Below are 25,339 nucleotides of genomic sequence, written 5' to 3'. Positions count from 1 at the left end.
GAGATGAAAAAGCTCTGCGTGCTCTTTCCACTCAGATCTTTCATGCAGGTTTTTTTTTTGAATGCTTACGGTTCAAATTCCACCCACTTACAGCAGCCCGGGGCAGAGACGCCTGGCTGCTGTAATATCTCAGTGAAAACATGGAGCACAAACAAATGCAGTCCTCCACCAACCCTAAAAACACCACTGCAGAGCAGCAGCGCTCTGCAGTGATGAAATCTGAGCCTGTGGGTGAAATCTCTGACGGACTCATTTGTGCACAAAAGGAGGAATTCTCATCAAAATGTTCTTTGTTACTGAAAGTGTCTTTTATGTTTGATCAAAGCCTGGAGTTTTAGTTACACGAGACAGACTGTCAAACTCTGACGCTGCGCTCCTCCCTCGGGCTCTGACGAATCTGAAGCCTCATTATTAAAAAACACAAAAAACTAATTATCGACCAATGACTGGAAAACAAATCTGATAATAAATATGTGTTAATGAGGAAATTAAAATGGTAAAAACCTCTAATTAGTCTCTGTTTTAGAGCCGATCTGAATTACAGAGAAGCCTGAAAACATGTCAGAGACAAAGGCTGCTCTGAGACCAGCGTTCAGCCCGAGTCATTTATCACAATTTATTCTCATTCTGCGACTAAAGGGATGATAGAGAGCATGAAGGAGTGATCTCTTCCCTGCAAGAAGACAATGATTCTTCCTCTCTCCTTCATTCTCCTCCTGGAGAAAGACTCAAACACATCTCAACGTCTCTCCAGCAGAGGTGGTGTTTTATCTGCAGCCTGCCGCCTCATCAGACACCGTCAGTGTCAGTCACTCCAGCCCCAGCAGCTCGCACCGAAACAACACGCGTGGAATTCAATACTTCAATATTGATATTCGATATTGTCTGAAAACCGCATGTGGCCCTGGATGCTTCACGTGTGACGAGCATTTGTCCTCAGCTGTTTAGATCATACCCCCCCCCCCCCTCCCTGACACCTTCATTTCTTCTCATTTGGTGAAAACTTTCACTTGGACTCCAGGACAAACTAATTCGATTTTGGTGGTCAAAGGTCAAAGGTCACGGTGACCTCACAAAACACTTTATATCCATTACTCAAGACTTCACACAGACGGTTCATATTCTCTCTGGCCCTGATAAACAGGGAAGTGACTAGGAACTAGTCTGAGTGGCGGAGGGATACGACCACGAGGAGGTGATAGTTTATTATGAGTTTATCAAGATATTCTATACTTTCATTTCTTTACTCATATCCTTTCATTCATATCTTGTTTTTATTTGATTGTAATCAATCGACTGATTCTGGATTCAACAGCTTCTCGCTTCAGGAGAGACTCTTACTGATTAATATCCTTCACAGAGTCCCTGTGTTTTCAGACACACACACAGACACACACACACACACACACACACACACACACACACACACACACACACACACACACACACACACACACACACACACACACACACACACAGACACACACACACACTCACACACAGACACACACACACACAGACACACACGTGCCAACAGCGAGGCTCACTGCAGTCGTCACTGTCGGAGCTGTTGATCTCCACCGACGTGTCCACGCTGCTGGTCAGAGACAGAGACCCGCCCCCGCCCGGCCTGCCGTGGGCCAGCAGAGGAGACAGGAGGTGAGCCCCGCCCATCCCGGAGGCCACGGGGCCAGGGCTGAGGGCCAGGGGGGAGGAGGCGGGGATCGGGGAGATGGGGGTGGGGGAGGTGGGGGACAGGCGGGGGAAGTAGGCGGAGATCTGTCTGATGGGTCTGATGGGGCCGGGGCAGACGTCTATGGCCATGTGTTCCTGGATGGAGATGCTGAGCTTCTTTCCTCTCCGCACCGTCATAGAGTCTGAGAGGAAACAACAACAACAACAACAACAAGTCAGTCTCACAGCAAGGTCTGTTTAGTGGCTGGAGCTTTCTATCAGAACACATGACATTCACAAGAAGGTGATGACAAAATAAAGTAAGTTTAATTAACTTTTCAGTTTAATTTCACTTTAGTTTAGTTTCAGTTTAGTTGGAGTCCCGTTACTTTCCACTGTAGTTTCTGATCTTCCAAGACACTAATCAGCTTATCAGAAAATTATCAGACATTTTTAAAAAATCAAATAAATGTAAAGGAAATCAAACAACTTGTTCCAACTGGATTTCATAGTTTTATATTTGTTAAGAACATTAATGGTTTATATCCATGCAGGAAAAAACAATCATTCATTCATCACTTTCAGGAGAGCATCAAGTCTTTCCAGCGAGTCCTCCGCTCTGTTGTTTACATGTTAAACTTTAGTCGTAAGTGAAAAAGCTGCCTGAACCCAACATGATAAAATAAAAACAAAATTAATTCTCTTAAAAAGAGACTCAGTCTGAGTCCGACCCAGTCCACATTGACCAGGAGATAATTAGGCCCCGTCTGAAAGGCAGCGGACCTGAACAGATCCAAACGGAGAGAGCAGCAAACACTGCAGCGCCAATTAATGAGCAGCCGTGGTGGAAGAGGTGAGTAATTCATGTTATTTCACTTCTGCTCGCTGTAGTTTCTTACACAGGAGATACATTTGTTGGGGACTATTTTCAGCGGTGGATTAATCCACCTTGGTGCATCCACACTAACACATTTTAGTTTTAAAAAGCATCTCTTTTGCTACGTTTACGTCTGGCGTCCTCCGGAGTTTTCAAGCCTCTTAAACAGAGACTTTTGGAAACGATGATGCTGACAATTGCGATCGCTTCCTGATTGGGTCTTATCAGTCACGACGTGTCCTTCCGTGATTTGTCAACGCTCCTATCATGTGACGGTTTTCCAGAAGAAAACAAACAGCATCAACTTCGACTACAGTGATGAATGCAACATGGACAATGAATTACCAGCCTTATTGACCTAGTTGTCTTTGCTAGCAGCTAATGTGCAGTTAAAGGTCCCATATTTAACTCTATTAACAACAGGTCAGTGAGCCAATCAGAAGAGAGGAGGCTCTGAGCCTCTCTTCTGATTGGCTGACTGTTTTCTGAGTGATCCAATAAAAATACAGCAGATTTCAGGTAAAAACACTCAGAGAAACCAAATCCTGCAAGGTTTGGATGGTGGGTCCAGGTGGGCGGGGCTTGGTGACTGCTTAGTTGTGACATCACAAAGTTCCAGAAGTCCTGACGGCTGGTTTTAAGGCTCAGTTTCTGAATACAGGCTGTGTGCATTTCTCTGTGGACTGAGGCTTTGATACTTTCACAGTATTAATATAGAAGCTAGAGCTGATCTATAATCACACTACACATGGACACAGACCTTTACACTGGAGGAGCTTTAAATTATGAATTTTATAAAGTTGCACCTGCCTACATGTGCGTTTAAAATGCTTGTCTAGATGGAGACTATTTTCATTGTTAAAACACACTTTTTAAATCTTATCTTGGAGCTTTATGGCTCAGATGAAAGAGATATATCAGCCTGTGAGACACAGATGCTTCCTGTCTTTGTTGGATTGTCTCAATACGGGAGATTTACTGACAAAAAGCAAAATATAGAATATGACTATGACCCTTTAAGCTGAAAGCTGAGCTGGCAGACACTTCACAGCTCACATCCTCATGTTTTTGTAGACCTGACAACACTTCCAGTCCTTTTCACCAAACTGTCTCTGCAACAGTTGGGCCTCATCATCTCTGCTGCACCGACTCGACCATTCAATTTCTGATTTTAATGGAAACACGCAGCTATTTTTAGACCTATTTACCAGGTCTGACACAATTTAGCCCCGACAGCTTCCTCGGCGGCGCGCTGCATGTAGCTGACAGCAGATATTTAATGAGGAGTGTTTATGTGTGAGGTCTGACACATGGAAAGAAATAAATTGAATGAGTGAGACTGGGTTTACAAGGATCGTATTTGAGATTGAGAAACAGAAAGGAAAGGTGTGTCGCACTGTGATGCTGAAACCAGTTCACTGAAGACACAAACCAGTTTAACCACAGTCCTGCTGTACAGCTGTGTGGATATAACAAAACATATAGGAGCCATACACAGACCAGGATGCAAAGAGGTTTCTGTTTTCCTGCACACACACCGCTCGAGTCAAAAACAGCTTCAATTCAAACATCATAGAAGATTTTCACCTGTGAGGACCACAGTCTGACATCATCGCTCACAGCTCTGACATCATCACTCACAGCTGTGACGTCACCACTCACAGTCTGGCAGTGAAGTGATGCAGACTGATGACCTCATTTACAACAGTATTAATCTTCCAGTACTGATAACCGTGTTACAGAGAAGTTTGCATGCATTTGATTGGCCCATTAAGACGACATGTTAACCAGCAGTCACTGCCAAGCTGCTGCTGAGATCCTGATTTTATAACCACGACGTCGTCAGACAACATCACCAAACACTCTTCTGAAGAGAAAGTAGCTAATGTTTGTCCAAAAAGTTGTTAGATTTGTCGCAAGGTGCTTTTTTGAAAAAAGTCTGAAAAGTTAATCTGGTGAAAAAGGCGCTAAGTTAGCAACACTGCCTGTTCGCACCAAATCATTTTGAAAGAGCAACGAGCAATGCTGTAACTTGGTCACTCAGTCAGTCAGTCAGCGACACAGACAGATAGATTTGAATGAAAGCACCAGCTACAGCTACTGCAGTTCACTACAAGGTCAACAATAAGATTAGATATACAGCGAGCGTATATCTAATCAGTTTAAATGTCTTTAAACTTTAAACTTTACAACATGTGCTCAAAGTCATTTTAAATTCAAAAGTTACACTAATGTTGAAGGGAAGTGCCGTTCCACCTCGGCACTGAGCAGCTGATGATGGCTGCTTATAATCTGAGGTCATTCCTGGTGGATAAACAAAAATGACTTAGTACTGAACACAGGGTTTGACAGATGGACCTGTTCACCACAGTCACATCCCAACACTACCAGTGAGTCAGAGCTTCAGCTTCGGGCTCTGCCTGTGACCTTTTCCAAAGTAAATTTACTGGTCAAATCTGACGTCAAGGACCCCCCATCCTCAGACGTGATGTGCCAGACGACTGCGGCGTCCAGGAGAGACTCGGAGAGGAGCCGCTGCAGGGTCGAACGGGCAGACGTGACACTGAGTCATCTCACAGGCAGAGGTGAAAAGTATCATTACAGCGGGACTCCGGGCGTCCATGACTTACTGAACCGTGATAACCTCATTACAGACGGGATTCTTACAGAAATACATATTTATTATAGTTTAGGGGAAGAATAATTTGATAGAGATGATCTGATTTTGTGCAGATTGGTCTCCATGTCCATGTTTGAGAGCTGAACAGACGCTGATCTATGAAACTTAAGTGGAATAAAGTGGAATAAACAGAACAATGAACATTAGAGTGAAGTTCTAAGCCCTGGTTTAGAAGAAGAGAGAGTTGGCGCAGACTCGTTCCAGACATGTGGAGCGTCAGAAACTAAATACTGCTCCTCCATGTTGACTTTAGACTCTGGGGAGAGTAAAGAACATGAGCAACGACAAGAACAATCCCCGGTGGACGACGGCCTTGTTACAGTTAACAGGGAAAGAAACAGCAGCGGCATAATCAGCATCATAATCAGGTAGTGAGCACATGCTGCATTTCTTCTTCTCACACTGTTTGTCGACTTGTTGGACACCGTCAGTGTGTTAATAATAATACTCACTTATCTCACAGACGTTTATTCTCAGTGTTATGACCTGTCCTCCCTCCTCCTCCCTCGTCCTGCTGCACTTCTCAAATGTTTTTTTAATTGTTCGGAGCCGAGAGTGAAGCGAGCACTCAGCAGTCATCAGCAGCAGGAAGATGCACTGCAGTGAAGAAGATCTCAACCGGACGTAGACGACACAAACAGATGATGAGCTTGTGAGCAACCTGGGCCACTTAGTGTGAAGTTAACGCTCAAGAACGTGCAGCTTCCCCACTTGAAGTCTCAGTCATTCATTCTCTGGTCATTTCATTATCATAAATAAAACTTACTCATTCCAAGTACTAATTCATTTTTTTCCCCAGAACTCTTGTTTGATTCGACACCTCGTCTGTTCACCTGGTAGTGATTTAATAATGATTGAGGAGGGACTTTAAGCAGCGACGGCTACAGCGTGATGTGATGGCGTAGATTCTGTCAACATTTGGAGCTGTCCACCACTTTATCTTATATCTGAACGTCACAATATGTGGTTCAGACATTCGTGGTTCCCAGAGGACGAATCCTACAGACTCTGCTGATGCTCTGACGTTTCATCTAGCGCCATCATCAGGTCACATTTTCATTTGTCCAGTACTTTAACTTATAAGACCAAACAGAGTCCTGCAGGGAGGATGTAGGTTTGTAGACCAACCATGATGACAGCGTCACCCTCGTTTCTGATCCTGACAGGTTTAGTTCAGCAGGATCATCTTCACTAACGAACATCACTTTATGATGTTTGAAGCCTCTGTACAATCAGCAGAAGTGAAAAGTTAATGTTAGGCTATACAGCTACACCACAGTCACATGACTTCAACACCATGGTCACATGACGTCTCCATCACTAAACTTCAGCTCGCAGTTTGATTCAGCTCTGACTCTTCTACTGAAGCCGTTCCTCTGACAGTTAGGGACTGTAGAAACACAACCAGGCTGTAAAGGTGGACTGGTGAGTTAACCAGGCTGTAAAGGTGGACTGGTGAGTTAACCAGGCTGTAAAGGTGGACTGGTGAGTTAACCAGGCTGTAAAGGTGGACTGGTGAGTTAACCAGGCTGTAAAGGTGGACTGGTGAGTTAACCAGGCTGTAAAGGTGGACTGGTGAGTTAACCATTCATCTTCTCATTTAGACACTTGTTAGCAACCGAGACGTAAACTCGGACGTTGTAGAATAAAACATGAAAATGTCGTGAACTTGTTCAACACAGACATAATTTCAGTCATCAACCAAAAACACAATCTAAAAACCAGGCGCTAAAATGTGACTAATCACCAGGTTTTCGGACTCAGTCCTGTCATGACAGTGTTTGTGTAATTCCTGCCACTGCCACCAGGGGGAGACAGAAGGGCCACACTGCACACACAAAGACGAGCATTGTTGGACAGTAATCACCTGACAGTAATCTGATTACTTTGTTCACTAACGAGTAGTTTTACATCCAGTAATTACATCACAGCTACTAGTTCAGGTAACACTCTCTGACTTTGGTATTTTGAGGTCAACTTGTTCACTAACTGGGAGTTTGATGGAGGGTTGACACCAGTTTGGTCTCTGGGTTCAGTGGGCAGACTGGTCCAGGGTGTGGTTGAGGTAAATTCAGGGACAGGGTGACGTTGAGTCTGATAATAATTCGCTTGATGTACGTGCACGCTCTCAAAGATGAATCACACGCAGAGATGGAACCAGACTCTCTGTTGGAGGCAGAACAAGAACTTCCTCCAGGCTTTTACTCTGTGTCTACTGAGAGTTGCTGACTGGACTCCTCGTTAGCTCCAAATGCTGAACAGCTGGTTCCAGTTATCAAACCTGTTGCCTGATGTTCCACCTGAAGACCCACAGAGACGTGATCATGGAGGGAGAGGACAAATCAAACGTTTAAGGAAGTGAAGACAGTAAAACAGCGGGAGAGGCCGATGCTGAGTGAAATATATTCTCAGTGTGCGAGTGTGTCGTGTGTTAAAAGCTCTGCAGGGCGTCCTTAACGAGGCTGAAGCAGAGCTGCACATCTGAAATAAACTGTGTACACAGAGTGAGGAGGTTGATCAAAGTGGTGACTGAAAAGCAGAGTCACTAAACTGGACTGTCGTTTTTCATCCTGTGGAGGCAGAAAACTGTCGTATCAATCACTTCTGTTTATCGTTTGTCTGGAGACTCGTCTGTTTCCTACTTTACACAAACTCAATAAAAGCCTTTTGGTTTGTTTCTAAATGAGGGATCCAGCTCTGTTTCTGTTGATGTCCTCCCTCTGAGGTTTTGGGTGTGCTGTTGTGAGCAGAAGCAGAAAAGCTGATTCATGCATCAGAGTCCTGTGGTACCTCTAAATAAAATTAATGATGAAGCAGTTCATTGTAAGCATGAGAGGAAGCTTGAAGGCAGCTTTAATGACCGCGCTGGTGGGTGTCTAAGAAAACACACAGACTGAAAATGGTGCAGAGGAGTTGTTTTAAGTATCATGAGACAATAACATTAGTTTCAGGTAGTGGATGTTGTTCAGGCACAGATGTTTGTAAAACTCTGAGGCACCATTTTCTCCTCCTTCTCCATGATCCACATGTAAACAGCAGAAAACACTGTTCATGTTACAGAGTAAATTAACTGCTATTGTACAAACAGTGTTTGATTAGTCAGTGAAGTACAGAGCTGAATCAAAAGCTGAGGCCTGACGTCGGCCTGACGTCGGCCTGATGTCGGCCTGAACGTGGCCTAAGTCATAATTATGAGTCATTAAGAAGTTGCATTAGAAGAAGAAACATAAATGTTTCACATGTAAAGCACATTTCACTCAGATATCCGATGTGGAAAAAAATATTATGGGAACTGGACGGCAGACTGTCCTCGTCTTTACGACCCTGACACTGTGACGGTGCATCAGCCAAGGCAGGTTGAGGGTCAGTATCTTGCCCAAAGACGCTTCGACATGTGGACTGGAAGAGTCAGGGATCAAACCACCGACTTCCTGATCAGTGGACGACCTGCTGTACCTCATTAAAACCTATGTGGAAAACTCTCAAATTACAATGGGTTGGAAACCACTGTTCTAAATGTAATTATGATTGTGAAATAGTGAATCTGATAGATAGATAGATAGATAGATAGATAGATAGATAGATAGATAGATAGATAGATAGATAGATGAACCTGAACCTCTGCAATAATGAGACACATAATTTACTCACAAGGCCATAATTATATGATATAAAGTCATATTTATTGTAATTTTAAAATTTCTGTTAGTATAATATTTTATCTGAGTGATTCATCTTCAGAGACACTCAGTCATCTTCTAATTAGTGATAATTAAAAGATTCTTTCCCATAAGTTTGACTTCAGTTCTGCTGTTTCCTCCCTATCCACAGCTCTGCAGGTATGTGCATTTATTTCGTGGGTGTTTCATCTGGCTGCTGCTCCACCGTCGTCATGTTTAATTCAGGGGGAAGCAGCGTTTATCAACTGAACCATTCTCCCACATGAAAGTGAAATCTGGTTCACGTCCAGTGACTGATATTCAGTCACAGTGGGATTACTGGTGAAACTCAGCAGTGGAGAGTTAAGCTGAGGGGAAAAGCACAGTGGAATATGCTAATGAAGACACATTAAATGCTTCTCTCTCTGCATCCTCCCTCCTTCCCTCCCTCACCCTCACCTCCTCTCTGCTGTCCTATCTCACCTGCCACTCACTCCCGCAGTCTTTATTCCTGTCCTGGTGTCTGCAGATACTTTCCTTCGCACAGAGCTGTCGGTCTTCATCCCCTCTGTGTTGCTTGTTTTAGTCACACATGTCTTCATGTTGCTCTCTGCATTAATAGTCTCCCATCAGTCTCCCCCTCACTCACCCTCTCACTGTGGGGAGTGACTCAGTGGTCAGTCGGTCCCATCACTTTAAATACTCACCTGATTACTGATCGACAGGTGAGGAAAGGTGGTGAACAGCTACCAGTTCACCTAATGCTAATGCTGCCATAGCATCACCTATTTGTGAAACATGCAGAGTTTATATGTGACTGTGTCAACTAAATGTGGTTTAGAGCTGCAACTAACAATTATTTTTTATTATTGATTAACCTGCCAATTATTTTCTTGTTTCATAAATCCATCCATAAAACACCAAAAATCTGTGCAAAATGTCAGAAGAGAGGATTGTTGGTTTGTAGCTAAGCTAACAAGGAAGGTGAAGCTAACAAGGAAGGTGAAGCTACCTCGCGTCGTGTTTTGAATTATGCATCCAACCAAGTAAATCATCTGTACTAGCACTGTGCTAGCTAACTTGTGTTTTTAGGTCTTTGTTGCTACAAAACAGACAGATAACATGATACAGAGCAAACGAAGAGACAGCTAACTGTGGCTACAGCTGCTGCTAAGCTAAAGTGCAGAGAAGAGGAGGATGTTTCCCAGAGACTGTAGACACTTACAACTCTCCTGCTAATGTAGCTAACATCACACCAACAACATGTCCTGACAAAGTGGAGAGTAAGAACCAGTACCTGAGTGATATAATAATAAAAACTAGAGAGAGAGAATGACTAGACAGAAGGAGAGCTAATGCTAATGCTATATCACTGAACTTTAGCTGGTGAGAAAGCGACACGCTAGCCTCAGCTAAAACTAAAACGTCAGGGTAAGCTATCACAACATAAACATCACAAACATTAGCAAACAGGACAAAGGAATACTGACCTACTGTCAAAACTAATAATAAATAATAAATGAATAATTGAAATTGCAATATTTCCAAGTGCAATATCCAAATCACAGGAGCTGCAATTTTTTTTGATAAAGTGCAAAAATAAAATGCAAAAATGATCATTCCGACTGAAACTGTGACTCATATTGGAATCGCAATATCTACCAAAATAATCGCAATATGATTTGTCTTCGCATATCGTGCTGCCCTAGGCTAAACTAATGTTACCCACCCGTCGAGGAGTCAGTGTTTCCACATCCAGCAGTTACAGATCAACATGTTCCCTCTCTCTTAGCTCAGTGTTTGGTCTCCACCAACCCTAACCCTAACTCATATCTGGCTCTTTAGCTGCTAAATGCTCCACTGTGTTCACCAGCTGCTCGCAAAACTTGAAGCTAAAAGAGGCTGAAAAGCTCCTTAGAGTCTTTGTAAATTAAGACTTTCACATCACACAAAGTTATTTTCCCCTTCCTAATAAAAAACTAACTAAACTAAAAACTCGTTTGAGTAACTGTACTTAGTTACATGTTACCACTAAATAATAATAATAATAGACATATATACAACCACGAACTGGAAAATGAAAAAGGAGTGAAGTGATTTCTCCTGCGACTCTTTCTGTGCTTTTGCCTCATCTTCTCTCATTCTCTGCTGAAGCAACTCCACAGCCAATAACATCAGGTCTGTGTCGGCACTGAGGCTGTATTGATTTACATGCAGCTGTTGGTGGGTAGGAATTATAATGTGCTGTTTTTCGGAGACTGGAGGTTTTCAAATCCCAGAGAGAAGCAGAGAAACATTTTGGCTGGAAAAGTGATTTAGATTGTTTTGTTTTTTTTGTTTTTTTTTATCCTCCCTGCAACATGTGGTTGATTATCCATTAAACACAACAGTGAAGTGTGTGAGTGTGAAGCAGAGCAGTGTGGTGGTCAGTCACTCAGGTTGAAGATGTAATATAATATATATAATATGAGAAATAATGCAGTAACTGAGCTTCTGCCACCACCAACCTGTTCCCCTCTACCCAGTGCATGCTGGGAGAAGCTCCGGTTACAGTCATCGTAGACAAAAAGAAGAAGTAATCATCTTATTTATGTACAAGAAACCATAAGGAAGACAGCTCCACCGCGGCTGCACAGCCTGTTACAGCTGATATGTTCATGCCCGACACACAGACGGACAGTTCAGCTGGTTTTTTGAACAAGGATGAAAAAAGTGAATCAGACTCATGACTCTAGAGTTCAGGCTATTTTAAATGATCACATTCCTGCAGTGCCACCTGTATGCTGACTCACGAAGACAAATGAAGCAAAGCTCAAACTTGAGTTAAGATCAGAATCTGACTTTTGTCTCTTTTTTTTTACCATTAAAAAAAACATTTTAAAAAACTCGACGGACTTTTATGTTGCAAGAGTTTTTTGAGCTGGAATTGTCTGTCAAACTTCAAGTCAATCAAACAAAAGGTGGGAGGGGAGTGGCCTTTCCAAAATCTTTTCATTGAGCCTTAATTACAGCGCCACCGTCTGGCCGACTCAGCTCATATTTCTTGGGAACCTGGTGAACATGATTCATTCTCATTCTGCCAATTTTCATTTTTCTAACTAATTCCAGCTCACGGGAATTTGAGCAAATCTGTCAGAAAAATAACAATAATGAAATAATAAACCTGAGCAAAGACAACGGGGTCATACCTTTTCAGGGTTAGAACCATAATTAGTACATAATAATAATTAATATAATAAGTAATTACAAAAAGCAGAGAACAACAACTAGACAGCAATACAGCTAATGCTAATGCTGTATCACTGAACACTAGCTGAGAAAGCCAAATGCTAACCTTAGCTGAAGCTAACACAAATTTTATTGGATTGATTTATTATCAGCTGCAGAAATTACGTTAATGCTAACTAACTGTCATGAAGGAGGAAATTAGCTCTAGAGACCAAAACAGTTTTTGTACCAGGCCGTAAACATGTTGATTTCTGCTGTAAAGTTGGACATTTTAACATGGGAGTCTATGGGGACTGACTCACTGTTGGAGCCAGACTCTAGTGGCCATTAGAGGAACTGTAGGTTGTCGTAGATTCAGTGGCAGGTATGAAAGCTCTTGATCGACCTAAACAGAAACCTCAGCTCTGTCTGTGTAGGTCACATTTTGAATGACTGGAAGTTGAAAGTTACATGTATCTATGAAAATCTACTGTTTGAAAAAGGAAATGACCAGGTTCACATCCAGAGGCAACAACAGCTCTTTGGTTAAGTTCAGTTAAAGATGGTGGTTTAGATTAAATGTCTGAAGTCACTTTCTGTATTAAACCAGACCAGGATCTTTCCCGAACCTGAACCAGGATCTGTGACAGTCTGAACAGAACCTGGAGACAGTTTATAAAGCTGGAGTCACTACAGACATCTCGGTTAAAACAAACACATTAACTGTGAACTGATACGTCCAGTTTCCAAATATGCAAATTAACAACATTAGCTCATTATATTAATAGAAAACATAATCCTGTCTTAATTAATAAATGTATTTGTTCTGAATGAGTTGCACATAAATATCATTTCTAACAGAGACAGAGCTGGTGTCACTGTTTTATCTTTGAAATCTGTCAAATACATTTTCTGATCTTGTGCTTCTAAAGAACCAGAACTGACAACCACCTCCTTGATTTTCACTGAATGATAATAATAATAGTGATAATTAACATGATGATTATGATCACAGCCTTTCAGTCAGGAGGGTGAACAGGCCTCCACCTGCAGCACCACTGATGGGCGTGGCTGGATGTGCGCTCCAAAACCTGAATGGTTCAGTTCCAGATTGTGCCGGTCGGCCACGGTTCCCACTCCGTTTCAACTGGCCACAGATGACGACGGCGACGGCGCGCTGCCAGCAGCTCTGCACTGCACATAAACATCTCACCATGTGTGCCGACAACACTGCGAACAATGCAGACTGATACTTCACACAGTTTGTTTTGGCTGAACCCGAACAGAAGCGGCGCAGAGCTTCATCTGCCATAACTCAAACACTGAGCGACGACGAGAGGAAAGTTCACTACAGCATCTGCACCACCTGCTGCAACGCCGTGCTGCCAACACGGGCTGTAGCCACGCCCAGCAGTGATGTCACGGTGGACCTGAGTACTCTGCAGCTGTGTCCTTATTCGGTCCCTTCGTAGCTGTCGTAGACGCGAAGGCCGACCGGAAGCGAGACTCTCTGGTCTTTGCGTCACAAAGAGTGGCTTCTGTCGCCTAGCAACCCTGACAACACGTGACTTTTTTTTCACAAAAACCTGAAGTTTTAAGTCTCTTGGTTTTAACAGTTGTACGGCTGTTGAGCTGAGCTGAGACATAATACTTACATTTATAAGTGTGATCCTAAGACTCTCTGTCACTGTTATTTGCTTTCATTACCGGCCTTGCAATGAATCTTGGGATATGTTGGACCAGGAAGGATCCAGCTGTTGGAGCCTTCGTTGCCCGGGAAAAGGATGTATTTGAAGGAGCCTTCAAAATATGACGGTCTAGTCTAGTCTTCAAATGAACCTCCTCCTGAACTGGGACACAGCTCACGACGTCAGAACAGCAACATGTTTAGGTGAGAAGTTAAACCAGCTCATAGTCACTGCTTCTCCACTTCCATTAAAATAAAGGCTGGGAATATTTCTCCCTTCAATGTTGATCCCTGATCAATCCAGATGAAACTGAATTGACACAGTGAGCAGAGGAAACCTAGGAGACGTGTGGATGAGCTGTAATGCCTCTGGCTGTGGATTAACTCAGGGAGAACTGACAGCTGCTCTGACATATGAGGGTTAACAGTGCTGTGGTGGAAGACGTATTCAGACCATTTAATCAACTCAAACAGGATGAAAATACAGAATTACAACTAAAAGTCCTGCAGCTGAAAATCTACTTTAGCATCAAAACACTGGAAAAACATCAGGAAATAAGTGTCTCAATATTTAATGTGCTTTTCAGATAAATGAGTGGATTCAGACGATAATTCTGTGTTAGACTGAAGAAACTCAGATAAACTTCCTGTCATGACTATTTGTCTTAAAGTTGACACGAGTTCAACAGAAATTAAACTAAAATGACTAAAAGTGTATTATATTATGTATTACGGAAACAACCAAGCATCATCCTCTGGGGCTGAAACCAGGAGCTGCAGTTCCTCTAACGACCACTAGAGTCTGGCTCCAACAGTGAGTCAGTCCCCATAGACTCCCATGTTAAAATGTCCAACTTTACAGCAGAAATAAACATGTTTACAGCCTGGTACAGAAACTGTTTTGGTCTCTAGAGCTAATTTCCTCCTTCATGACACCTGTTTATATAACTCACCTGTTTACATTTTATTAAGGACTACAGTTATGGAGGATTGAGGGCGTGGCCTCTTGGAGTGACAGGTGGGTGAGTAAATGTTTGCCACAAACCAGTATGCACCGAACTCTTGGCTTGACACACGCTCCTCCTCTTTGACCATATTTGGATTAGCTGGGTGTTAGGGGGCGGAGTCAGACACTGCCAAGGTGGCAACGGTAGAGCAGCTCACTCTGAGCTTCAGAGACCTGTGGGTGACGTCACAGAGGTGACATCGATCTTTATTTACAGTCTGTGATTATAACTGACACTTTGTGACGTGCAACACAGCATCATTTATAAATGAATCTGGAGGAGGAGCTGATTTTAACTGTTTTGAATACTGTTGACTGCAGACCCCTTGTGGTCTGTTCCAGTATTGCAGGGGGTCCCTTTAAGTTTTTTGAAATAAATACTTTTTGTGTATATTGATTTCTATTTATCTAAATCAGACATGAAGCAATACTTTCATTTTTTATAATAAATAAATTACAAAATGCATTGTACAATTTAAGTACAAACTGAAATCTGCATTAACTTTTATTTGGTGTTGGATTGTTTGAACTGTAGCAGTGCATCATGGTTTAAAAGATAATTATATTACATTTGTTGCCTTTGTCCAAAATAAGTTGTAAAAGTAAAGTTATATTTAAGAGAGAGATGTTATTTTAATTGGAAGTAAAAACTAGAATCATGAAAAATAGTTGCCAAAGAAAATACTTTTTGTTTTTCCTATTTGTTTTTTCATGTTTTTGATGAACATTTAAATCTGAAATGTAACTGTTAAAATTATAAATATAAAAATAAAATGATGTAAAGTAAAAATTGTTCAGAATTGATGTTGCAAATGTAAATATTTACTTTCCACCACTGATTTGCACAATTGGCAGAAATTTTAAAAAGAGAGATGGAAAGACAGGAGAGGACGGAGAGATGAAGGATGCAGAGATAAAAATGAGAAGTGAAAATAATCCTAAAAAATAAATAAATAAAAGAGCAGAAATCACACCAGTGTGAAGAAGAGAAGAAGAAGAAGAACTGGTCAGAATAAAGAATAATGGATTTTCTTACCTTTGATTGTGAGTGGAGGAGGTTCCTACACAAACAAGTGGATGTCAGTGCATGAGGGTCCGCACTAACTAACAGGTGGTGAGAGAGGCAGCGAGTGGTCGAGAGAGGTAGGGGGGAGGAGGAGAGGAGAGAGAGAGAGAGAGAGAGAGAGAGAGAGAGACATTTAACCCTTTCTCCTCTGCCTCTTTTTTCAGTGCGATCTCAGCGTTTAATATCCTTTCACTGCAGCCTCACATTCATCTGAACTGTCAACAGTGATGAAGCTCTTCCTTTAATCACACTACACATGTATTAGATTAACTCTCCCTCACTCTCACTCTCACCCCCCCACCCCCAGGGCTGCAGATTGCAGGGGGGGGGGGGCAGGAGTAAAATAATGTGCCAACAGCAGCATCTGTCTTTCTCTTCCTCTCTGTATAATTTGTGGTTAATGATGCCTAATGATACATGTGTGCATCCAACACACATATACTATCACACATAGCTGCAGCCTTTTTACTCCTCCCTTACAGGAAAGGGTGTAGATGATCTGGCCCTCCATACCCCCCCCCCCCATTTTATTCCAGTCTTTTTTTTTCTTCTTCATCCCTCCTCCTCCTCCTCCTCCTCAACCTTTTGTTCCTTCATTTCCTCACTCCCGTGGTCAGACAGATAGGTGTCCCTGGGGTGAAGGAACCCCGCATTAAAAAAAAGAAATCTACCCCCATCTTCCTCCTCCTCATCCTCCTCATCCTCCTCTTCTTCTCCTCCTCTCTGCATCTCATCCACCCACACACTCTCTCTTCTCTCTCTACCCACCCATGCATGCCAAATGGACGAGGGAACCCTGAGATCTTTTTTTTTTTTTACCTCTGCTCTCTTTCCATCTCCATCTCTGATCTCGAGTGTAACGTGATATAAAACCCTGCAGGGCAGTTCAATGAGAAATAAAACAGGAAAAAAAAACATGGCTGCTTCTGCTGTGTTGGATTTTGTCTTTAAAGCCCAGATGGAGAAATTTCCTTTTTTTTCCTCTTCAGTTTTTTACCAGCTGACGGTGGAGTCCGAGCAAAGAAACCAAGCCTGAGAGAAGCTGTGAAAGCAGGATGAACAGAAAGATGTTCGTCTGATACACGAACTAATCACTGAGTCCTGGTCTAAAGACGCACACTTTGTTTCACAAATGCAGGTTTTTTAATAACGACAGATGAAAATCTGAGCCATGTTTACTGAGAGTGAAACGAAAACGCTGAAATCAAACAAGATTTAAAGCTCCTCCAGTGTAAAGGTCTGTGTCCATGTGCAGTGTGATTATAGATCAGCTCTAGCTTCTATATTAATACTGTGAAAGTATCAAAGCCTCAGTCCACAGAGAAATGCACACAGCCTGTATTCAGAAACTGAGCCTTAAAACCAGCCGTCAGGACTTCTGGAACTTTGTGATGTCACAACAAAGCAGTCACCAAGCCCCGCCCACCTGGACCCACCATCCAAACCTTGCAGGATTTGGTTTCTCTGAGTGTTTTTACCTGAAATCTGCTTTATTTTTATTGGATCACTCAGAAAACAGTCAGCCAATCAGAAGAGAGGCTCAGAGCCTCCTCTCTTCTGATTGGCTCACCGACCTGTTGTTACTAGAGCTGCAGAGAGAAGCCTGAGAGAGGAGATGTAAAACTACACTGAGATGGTTTTTATATCTTCTGATGGATCAACACTTCAAATAAAACACAGAAGAAGAAGAAAATATGGAGCTTTAAATGACTCGATCTAATGATAAATAAAGATGAAATTCTTGTTGTTGGTAGTATAACGGCTGTGTAAACCTCTGCATTCCCCAAACCTACTTAAAGTTCTTTTAAATTTCCTTGATAGGAAACTGTTGCTTCGCAGACAGTAGCTGTATTTCCATCGCAGTTTTGTGCAAAATAGAAGTGATTTTTTTTGTTGCCAAAACAATAGTGAATGGTCTGTTTCCATTGAGATAATGATATGTGAATAAAGCACATAAAGTGATAAACTAGTTAACATTAGTTAGCTAAACTGTAACCAAAGGATGTGCACATGAGGAAAGGCAGTCACCAAACTCATTAGGATTCATCAATTTCATTGTAATCCATGCGACAGTTTGTTAAGATTCAGTCTGAGTGACAGACATCACATCCCTAAAGCCATAAAACTATCATGACAAGAATGATGAAATGAATTATTATCATGGCCACATTCTGCTGCCGTCTGATGGACAAAAGTTTAATTAAAGTCCTGGTGAAAAATGAGACCGTGACGTATCTCACACTCGTATACGTTCAGCACCTTTCCTGCAGTTCCCTCGCTAACTGAAGCTATTTTTCATGCCCAACCCAAGGCTGTGTTCTCCTGTTAATTATTGATGATAATGAGTCGGATAATTGAAAATGCTAACTGCCCTCCCTCTGCCTCCACTCTCTGTCTCAGATATGTGCTGCCTATGAAACGGTCATGTATTATGTAGATTGAGTGTAATTAACCCCAACAGCCCTTAAGAAATGAGACAATAACCATTCAGGTCTAATTTCATTTGCATCACAGACTCTGCTCCTCCTCTCACCCTTCGTCCACTTCTCTTCCCCCACCCACACTCTTTGTTAACCCAGCCTTCATTTCTTAATCCTCCACTAATGGACTTGCTGTTAAAAATCATACACTGCCTATTTTCACCAACTAATCTACATAATTAAATAAGTACATTACTGCAAATTATTCAGCACAGTATTTCTGGGAATGATGGTGGAGTTAGGGTTTCCTCTGTCAGCTGGTGGAGGATGGTAAGGTGCTTTAAAACCATCAGCACTTCATTCCTTCTTCTCTGAATCATAACTCTGTTAAATCTCAACACTTACACCCAGGGGATAATATTATCTCTGATCATCAATAAACATCCAATAAACATCCAACGTCGACCAGAAATTATAGAAAAAAAAACATTACATGCAGATTTAAGCGAATGAGAGGATATGAAGGTATAAACTGTAAAATATAAACAAATATAAGCTACAAAAAAACGGAATAACTGGGGTGAGCAGGTATTTGCTGAACTGATTGAACTCAGAGGGGAAACACATTTTATTGATTAAAAAACTAGAATTACCCAGAGTCATAGAAAATATAAAATATGAACCATTTGTGTGAAACTTTGGTCACAATTGCTGTGAAGTCTTGAGTAATGGCTAAAACGTGTTTTGTGAGGTCACACTGACCTTGACCTTTGACCTTTGAACAGCCTTCCTTGTGAATGTTTGTGCCAAATGTGAAGAAGTTCAGTCGCGGTGTTTCTGTCCTCGAGACTGAGACGGACGGACGACCTGAAAACAGTAAAAAAAAGTTGGTTTTTTTTACCTCAAGTCAATGAATAAAATCATGAGGTTTAATCTGAAGAATTATTGAAAAAAATTGCCAAAGCCAGTGAGGAGAGGAGCAGCCAGTTTGTGAGGGAGGATAACAGATGTGAGAGGTGTTTCTCCTTGTTGTTTCCTCTGAGGTCACAGCAGATTCAGCGGCTCAGTAACAGTCGGGTTGTTGCAGATTCTTCCCGCACCGCGGCTCTTTGTACGACAGCACAGACTTCATTCGCATCTCTTTGAATGCTTCACTCTCGTGAGTCCACACTTCAAACCTCCTGCACTTCCTGTTTCCTCAGCAGGAAAATTTGACTGAAACTCCGCCCCCGGAGCTGATAAAATCTGTGTCCCCAGAAACAAACCCAAATCTCAACCCTGTGTGACATCGTTGGATATTCATGATGCTCATCATTCACTCTTGATTAATTCTCATCACCCACGTCTTTTGTTTTTATTGCATTTACAGCCTGAGGACATTTTGATTTTTAGACGTGGAGTCAGGACTGAAACTCTCAGATTTGCTTCCATGGGAACGTGAGTTCCCAGAGCCCTGAGGTCAGATTAGTTCTTCATCCTTCACCACTAATATTTGAAGAGCTCCTCAGATGACTGCAGAGATCTGCTGCAACACCTGCAGCCTCATTTATAAAACAGGCTAGGATCTGTACTAAAAGTGTCACTATGCACAAAAGTAAAACTGTGCACACACCTCCACGAAATTTCCCTTTAGAATCTCAGTCAACTTCAAAAGGTGTGCAGCCTCATGCTCCGCCCACAACTCTCCCACGATTAACCAGAAATGGTCAATGCAAATCTGTCATGAATATTGATGATAATATTCTGGCTCCAACAGTGAGTCAGTCCCCAGAGACTCCCATGTTAAAATGTCCAACTTTACAGCAGAAATCAACATGTTTACAGCCTGGTACAAAAACTGTTTTGGTCTCTAGAGCTAATTTCCTCCTTCATGACACCTGTTTATATAACTCACCTGTTTATATAACTCACCTGTTTACATTTTATTAAGGACTACAGTTATGGAGGATTGGGGGCGTGGCCTCTTTGAGTGACAGGTGTAACAAACCATCATGCATCGAAGTCTCGGCTCCAAACAGGCCCCTCCTCTTCAACTATATTTGGATTAGCTGGAAGTTAGGGGGCGGAGTCAGACACTGCCAAGATGGCAACAGCGGAGCAGCTCACACTTAGCAGCTCACACTGAGCTTCAGAAACCTGTGGGTGACGTCGCATCCATCTTTATTTACAGACTGGTGTGGACCGACCACCTCCTGGTATTTGCTCAGCTGATAATTCATTATCATTTCAATGAAGATTGATTATAATTTCTCTTAGTGCGAGCTCCAGAAAGACAAACATATGAAAACACTGTCAAAATAAATCAAACATCAGAATAATCATATTAAAATGAACTCATATCAAAACAAAGTTCCAGCTGCAGTAAAGAGCTGAGAGGGGACACGGTTAGTTTGAGGTCAGGGATGCTGATGCAGAGTGAAGGGCCCTCACCGCCTCAGCATCTGTGCTCTTACAAAAACAAGTAGTTCTGCTCTTGATTCTCTGAACTTCCTCCTGAAGGACGGGGAGCAAACAGCGAGAGGTCAGACCCCTCCTCTCCATGCAGGTGTTATAAATACCACTGATGCTCGACAGCTCTTGTTGTTCATCACTTATGTTTCCACACCACACTGCGACAGAGCTCGTCCTCGCTTTAGTGGAAGTCTCTTCGCTTCTGGAGATGTTGAGGGTTAAGATGTTGTGAACACGTCTCTCAGCTTATGAGGAGACTTGTGTTCTGTGAGCTGCTTCATCTTTTCATCAGTGCTGCACTCGATAGTCGCTGCAGAAACAAGGTCAGGACCTGCTGCGTTCAGTTCTGCTGAAATCACACTAAACATCTAAAAACGCTGGTATCCCTCCACCAACCAGACAAGTTACAGGAAATATGGTCACAGTCTCAGTCAGTCAGTGCAGAACATTATAATGTCACAGTGAAGTTGACCTTTGACCTTTTGGATATAAACTGTCACCACTTTGTCATTTTATCCTTAGAGACATTTGAGTTAAGTTGTTTCATAATTAGTGATTGAATTTGTGAGTTACGGCTGAAAATGGCCGACGACAAACAAGAATCCAAAAACTCGACAGACGGACACTTCACTGGAGGGAAAACTGGAACAAACAACAGGATTTCAGGGGACAGGAGGACAAGAGGACAAGAGGACAGGAGGACAGGAGGACAGGAGGACAAGAGGACAAGAGAACAAGAGGACAGGAGGACAGGAGGACAGGAGGACAGGAGGACAAGAGGACAAGAGGACAAGAGGACAGGAGGACAAGAGGACAAGAGGACAAGAGGACAAGAGGACAAGAGGACAGGAGGACAAGAGGACAAGAGGACAGGAGGACAAGAGGACAGGAGGACAGGAGGACAAGAGGACAAGAGGACAGGAGGACAAGAGGACAGGAGGACAAGAGGACAAGAGGACAGGAGGACAGGAGGAGAAGAGGACAGGAGGACGACAGACGGACTGACGAAGACAAGTGGGAGCTCACAGACTAAATACACACAAGGGCGGCAGGTGAGGCAACACAGGTGAAACACATTAGGGCGGGGCAGACAATCAACAAGGAGGGAAACACAAGACAAAGACAGGAAGTAACATGACAGTGGATACACAACTTCAAAATAAAACAGGAACTGAATCAAAAATCCGACCAAGACTCCAACAAAGTCCAAAAGAGTTTCAACATAAAGTGAGAGGGACCATGACGCGACATTTCAGATACCTTTATCGATTTTTTTCATTTTAGGGTTTGATCTTTGTTTTTAATCTTGTCTGCAAAAAGGTTATATTAAAGTTATTCTTATTATCATTGTTATATATTGTCAGAGTGGAGGAGCAGCTGTAATGACACAGCTGTGTTGCATCTTTCTCTTTATGATCTCCCTGTTTCCTCTGTGTCTCTGTGCCAGAGAAAGAGAGAGAGGACAACAGGTGCAGATCTTTGGATACCTGTCGTGTGTGTTGCCTTTTAGTCATTAATCATTTATCAGTCGGTGACTCACAGCCTCCGACCCCCCCCCCCCCCCCCCCGCCCCCCCCCCCCCCCCCCCCCCGGACGCCGACACTCTGACCCTGACTGGGGGGTCGTTGTGTCAATTACTGGTGGATCCACAGGGGCTCTTGGATGTGTGGACGTCTTCCCTGCATGTCCAACTGGGAGGAGACTCCTGGAAAGACCCTGTCCACCTCCCATGTGGCCTGGTAACACTTTGGGATCCCCGGGAGGAGCTGGAGGAAGAAACGTCTGAGGCTACCTTCTTCTACTCCGAGCCGATCCCAGATAAATGATGGACGGATGAAGATGCTAAAATCATTTGTTGTCGCACATGCGAGTGATAAAAACTACAAAACTAAATCGGAGCTGTTTCTGTGTGAAGCTCATGTTTGTGAATCTTTTCATCCCCTCAGATGTCACCGCGTCCCTCCGGTTAAACTGCATTTCCTTTAAGACTCCATCGAGCTGCTTCTTTTTGAGCTGAGGAAAAATAATTATAAAGGCATTAGCAAACATGTTTCATGTTCCCATCGTCTCGTAGACGGGAAGATTAAAAGTGTCCAGAAGTTTCCTGTTATTGTTTCATAAATCTCATAAACCCTTCGCCGGCATCCACACGGAAATGTTCTGATGAGTTTTAGTCTGAGAGGATTTTGTGTTTCAGAGTTTCTGGTTAACGGGCTTAGCTGGTTACTGTCAAACCAAATGTTGGTTCTTACTGTGAAGTTCCTGCTGCATCTCGGCTTCATTTGGTTGCTGGTCTGTAAAAACCCGATGTGTGGATCTGCATCAAGGTCGTTACACAGACTCTCCGCTGAGAGACGGAGACACACAAAGTGATTTGTATTTACACTGTGTACGAATCAGGTTACCTCGCAGCAGCAGGAGAGGCATTTAGCAATAGATCAGGTACATGCAGGGGTGTTTCTAGGAGTTAACGAGGTCTGGGGCTGAACCTGGGGGCGGGGCTTCTTGACAGTGACAGTGTTACTGACCTTGTTGTCTTTGCAAGCAGCTGTTGTTCACTTACATTCTCTGTTTTAATGCTACAACTGTCTCTGCTGTTCCTCCTTCAGAGGAGTCAATCTACTTCCTGTTTACACCGGCTCGCACATGCCCAGTGTTCGTGAATGGTCATGTGATGTGTTTTCAGGTGCGACAGTCTTTGAACCGTCTTTACAGTGAATTTAAATCCAGAGTTCATGAAGGTCAACAAACAGTAAAACTGACAGACACAGACATTTAATATTTAGAGTCAATTATAAAACAATCAGACTCTTCACACTGTAGATGGAATATGACAGATGTGTGTCACTGTCCAGCTGCTGCTTTGTTCTGACGGTCTGGATGTGAGAGGAAGCAGCTGCTTGTCTGATAGATGGATAAACTTTATTTATTCACACTTCTTCCTCTGGACTGTTGCAGCAGAACTCAACTGAAGCTGCCACTTCTTTACTGCTGCGGCTTTGATTTGCAGAATCGCAGACAGGTAAGATGATGCACATCTGTAAAACATCTGTGCATCTGTAAGATGTGATGGACGGCGCTGTGGGCCTGTTAGCAGTAGTTACTACTGTTTCACTCCACAGGCCTTTTACCCAGCAGACATTTCAGCTGGTCACAGTCGGTGCTGCTGATAACATTAAGGACGTCTCCTCATGTTCCCAGAATGCACCAGCAGCAGATTTCACAGTAGTGAGGGGGTCGCGCTGCGAACATTAGTCAATAAACCAGTGGTTCTCCGGTCCTGGGCCAATGTCGCCGGTGGGACTTTTTGTTTACACCTTTTGTTGCTGCTGCTGCTGCGTGAGGCCGACAGCATTGATCACACACCGAGCCAAGAGAGTCACGCCGCCCGAGCCAGAAGACGCCGCAGACGACTGAGTGAGGAGGATGTTACCCGCCCCCACCCACTCCCTCATCCCTCCACATCCACACAGGCAGCAGCAGAAACATTCTGTGTTGTATTTTCAGTCAGGGTGGGTGTTTCACCGCGGCCCTGAGGGGTCAACACAATGCAAACGCCAAAACACAAATGTAAAATGTGTATTTGCGTTGTTGCTTTTGCATTTTGTTGACCTGTCTGGGCCACCGTAGTGTTTCCTGGTTTGATCCTCCTAAATCCAGTGAAGAAGAAACTTGATGCCGCAGCACACGGTGATATTTTAAACAGGAGTTTGTGTTTCCTGTTGCAACATGACAATGCTCCTGTCATAGAGGCCAGAGGAGGGTTGGCCTGTTATTAAAGTGAGAGAAGCAGCAGAGAAACTAGTTACTGATCATAACAACCAGCGCGAGCGGATCTGCGACCTTTACATCTGCTGTTCACTGCGGCGCCCGGCACAGCGCTCACACAGCTCAGGTGGGAGGAGAGGAACAAACAGGTGGGAGGCTCAGGTCTGCATGAAAGAGCACCTCTGTTGCAGTTGGTCGACATGATCCATTATTACAAAGACCTCGACTGTGGCTCATATTAAACAAATAAAATCCTGAGTCGTGGGATCATTGAGATTCTGGCTTTTCTTTTCCTGTGGAAATCCAGGATTTCCAGCCTGTCTGCTTGTCAGAGACTGTCCTCACCTGCATAACAACAGCACTGCTGGTTGGTTCAATGCATAAAATCACCTTGACAGACCTGCAGGAGCAAAAGTACCATGTGCAGGGAGTCAGCTTGTCCCTTTTCTTCGTCTTACATCATGGTACCTGAATATCTTTGGGGTTTGGTCTCTTCTAATGTTTCTAACAACGTGACCTTGACTTTGTTTTGTTCTCTTCTCTCTGGTGAGAAAATGTGTCGACAGCTTCATGGTTGGTCCGTCCTGCCGGAGGGAGGGCGCTCTGCTCTCTGCTGATTAAAGACGTGATAATGATCTAATGAACCTGTAATTTAACTACAATCCATACCATCAGCTAACAGTCTGTGGGTGTGTGTTCATGTGTGATGTGTAATCAGGCAGTTGTGAGTCAGTGGTGTGTACAGCTCTGTGTTGAAGTGATGGCGCTGATGACTCGGCCGAGGGATCGCCGTCTCGTCAGGTGTCCAGGTCACCGTGAGACAACGAGCCTCGTCCACTTTGAT

The 25,339-nt window shown here is 43.2% G+C and overlaps 1 protein-coding gene across 1 annotated transcript in view; it reads right to left on the bottom strand.

Annotated features, from left to right (window-relative positions):
• LOC111238911 (double C2-like domain-containing protein alpha) overlaps positions 1-15,884 on the bottom strand; it is a 47,836-nt gene extending 31,952 nt beyond the window's left edge. The window contains exons 1-2 of the mRNA XM_022768630.1: positions 15,827-15,884; positions 1,548-1,877 (exon numbers count right to left, since the gene is read on the bottom strand). Coding sequence (XP_022624351.1) covers positions 1,548-1,872 — 325 coding nt within the window. The 5' untranslated portion in view covers positions 1,873-1,877; positions 15,827-15,884. The remainder of the gene's footprint in view (positions 1-1,547; positions 1,878-15,826) is intronic.
• Positions 15,885-25,339: the final 9,455 nt, after the last annotated feature.

Source organism: Seriola dumerili, unplaced genomic scaffold (genome assembly GCF_002260705.1).
Source record: "Seriola dumerili isolate Sdu_G_001 unplaced genomic scaffold, Sdu_1.0 BDQW01001787.1, whole genome shotgun sequence".
Lineage (NCBI taxonomy): Eukaryota > Metazoa > Chordata > Actinopteri > Carangiformes > Carangidae > Seriola > Seriola dumerili.
This window is presented reverse-complemented; position numbering and strand designations above follow the sequence as displayed.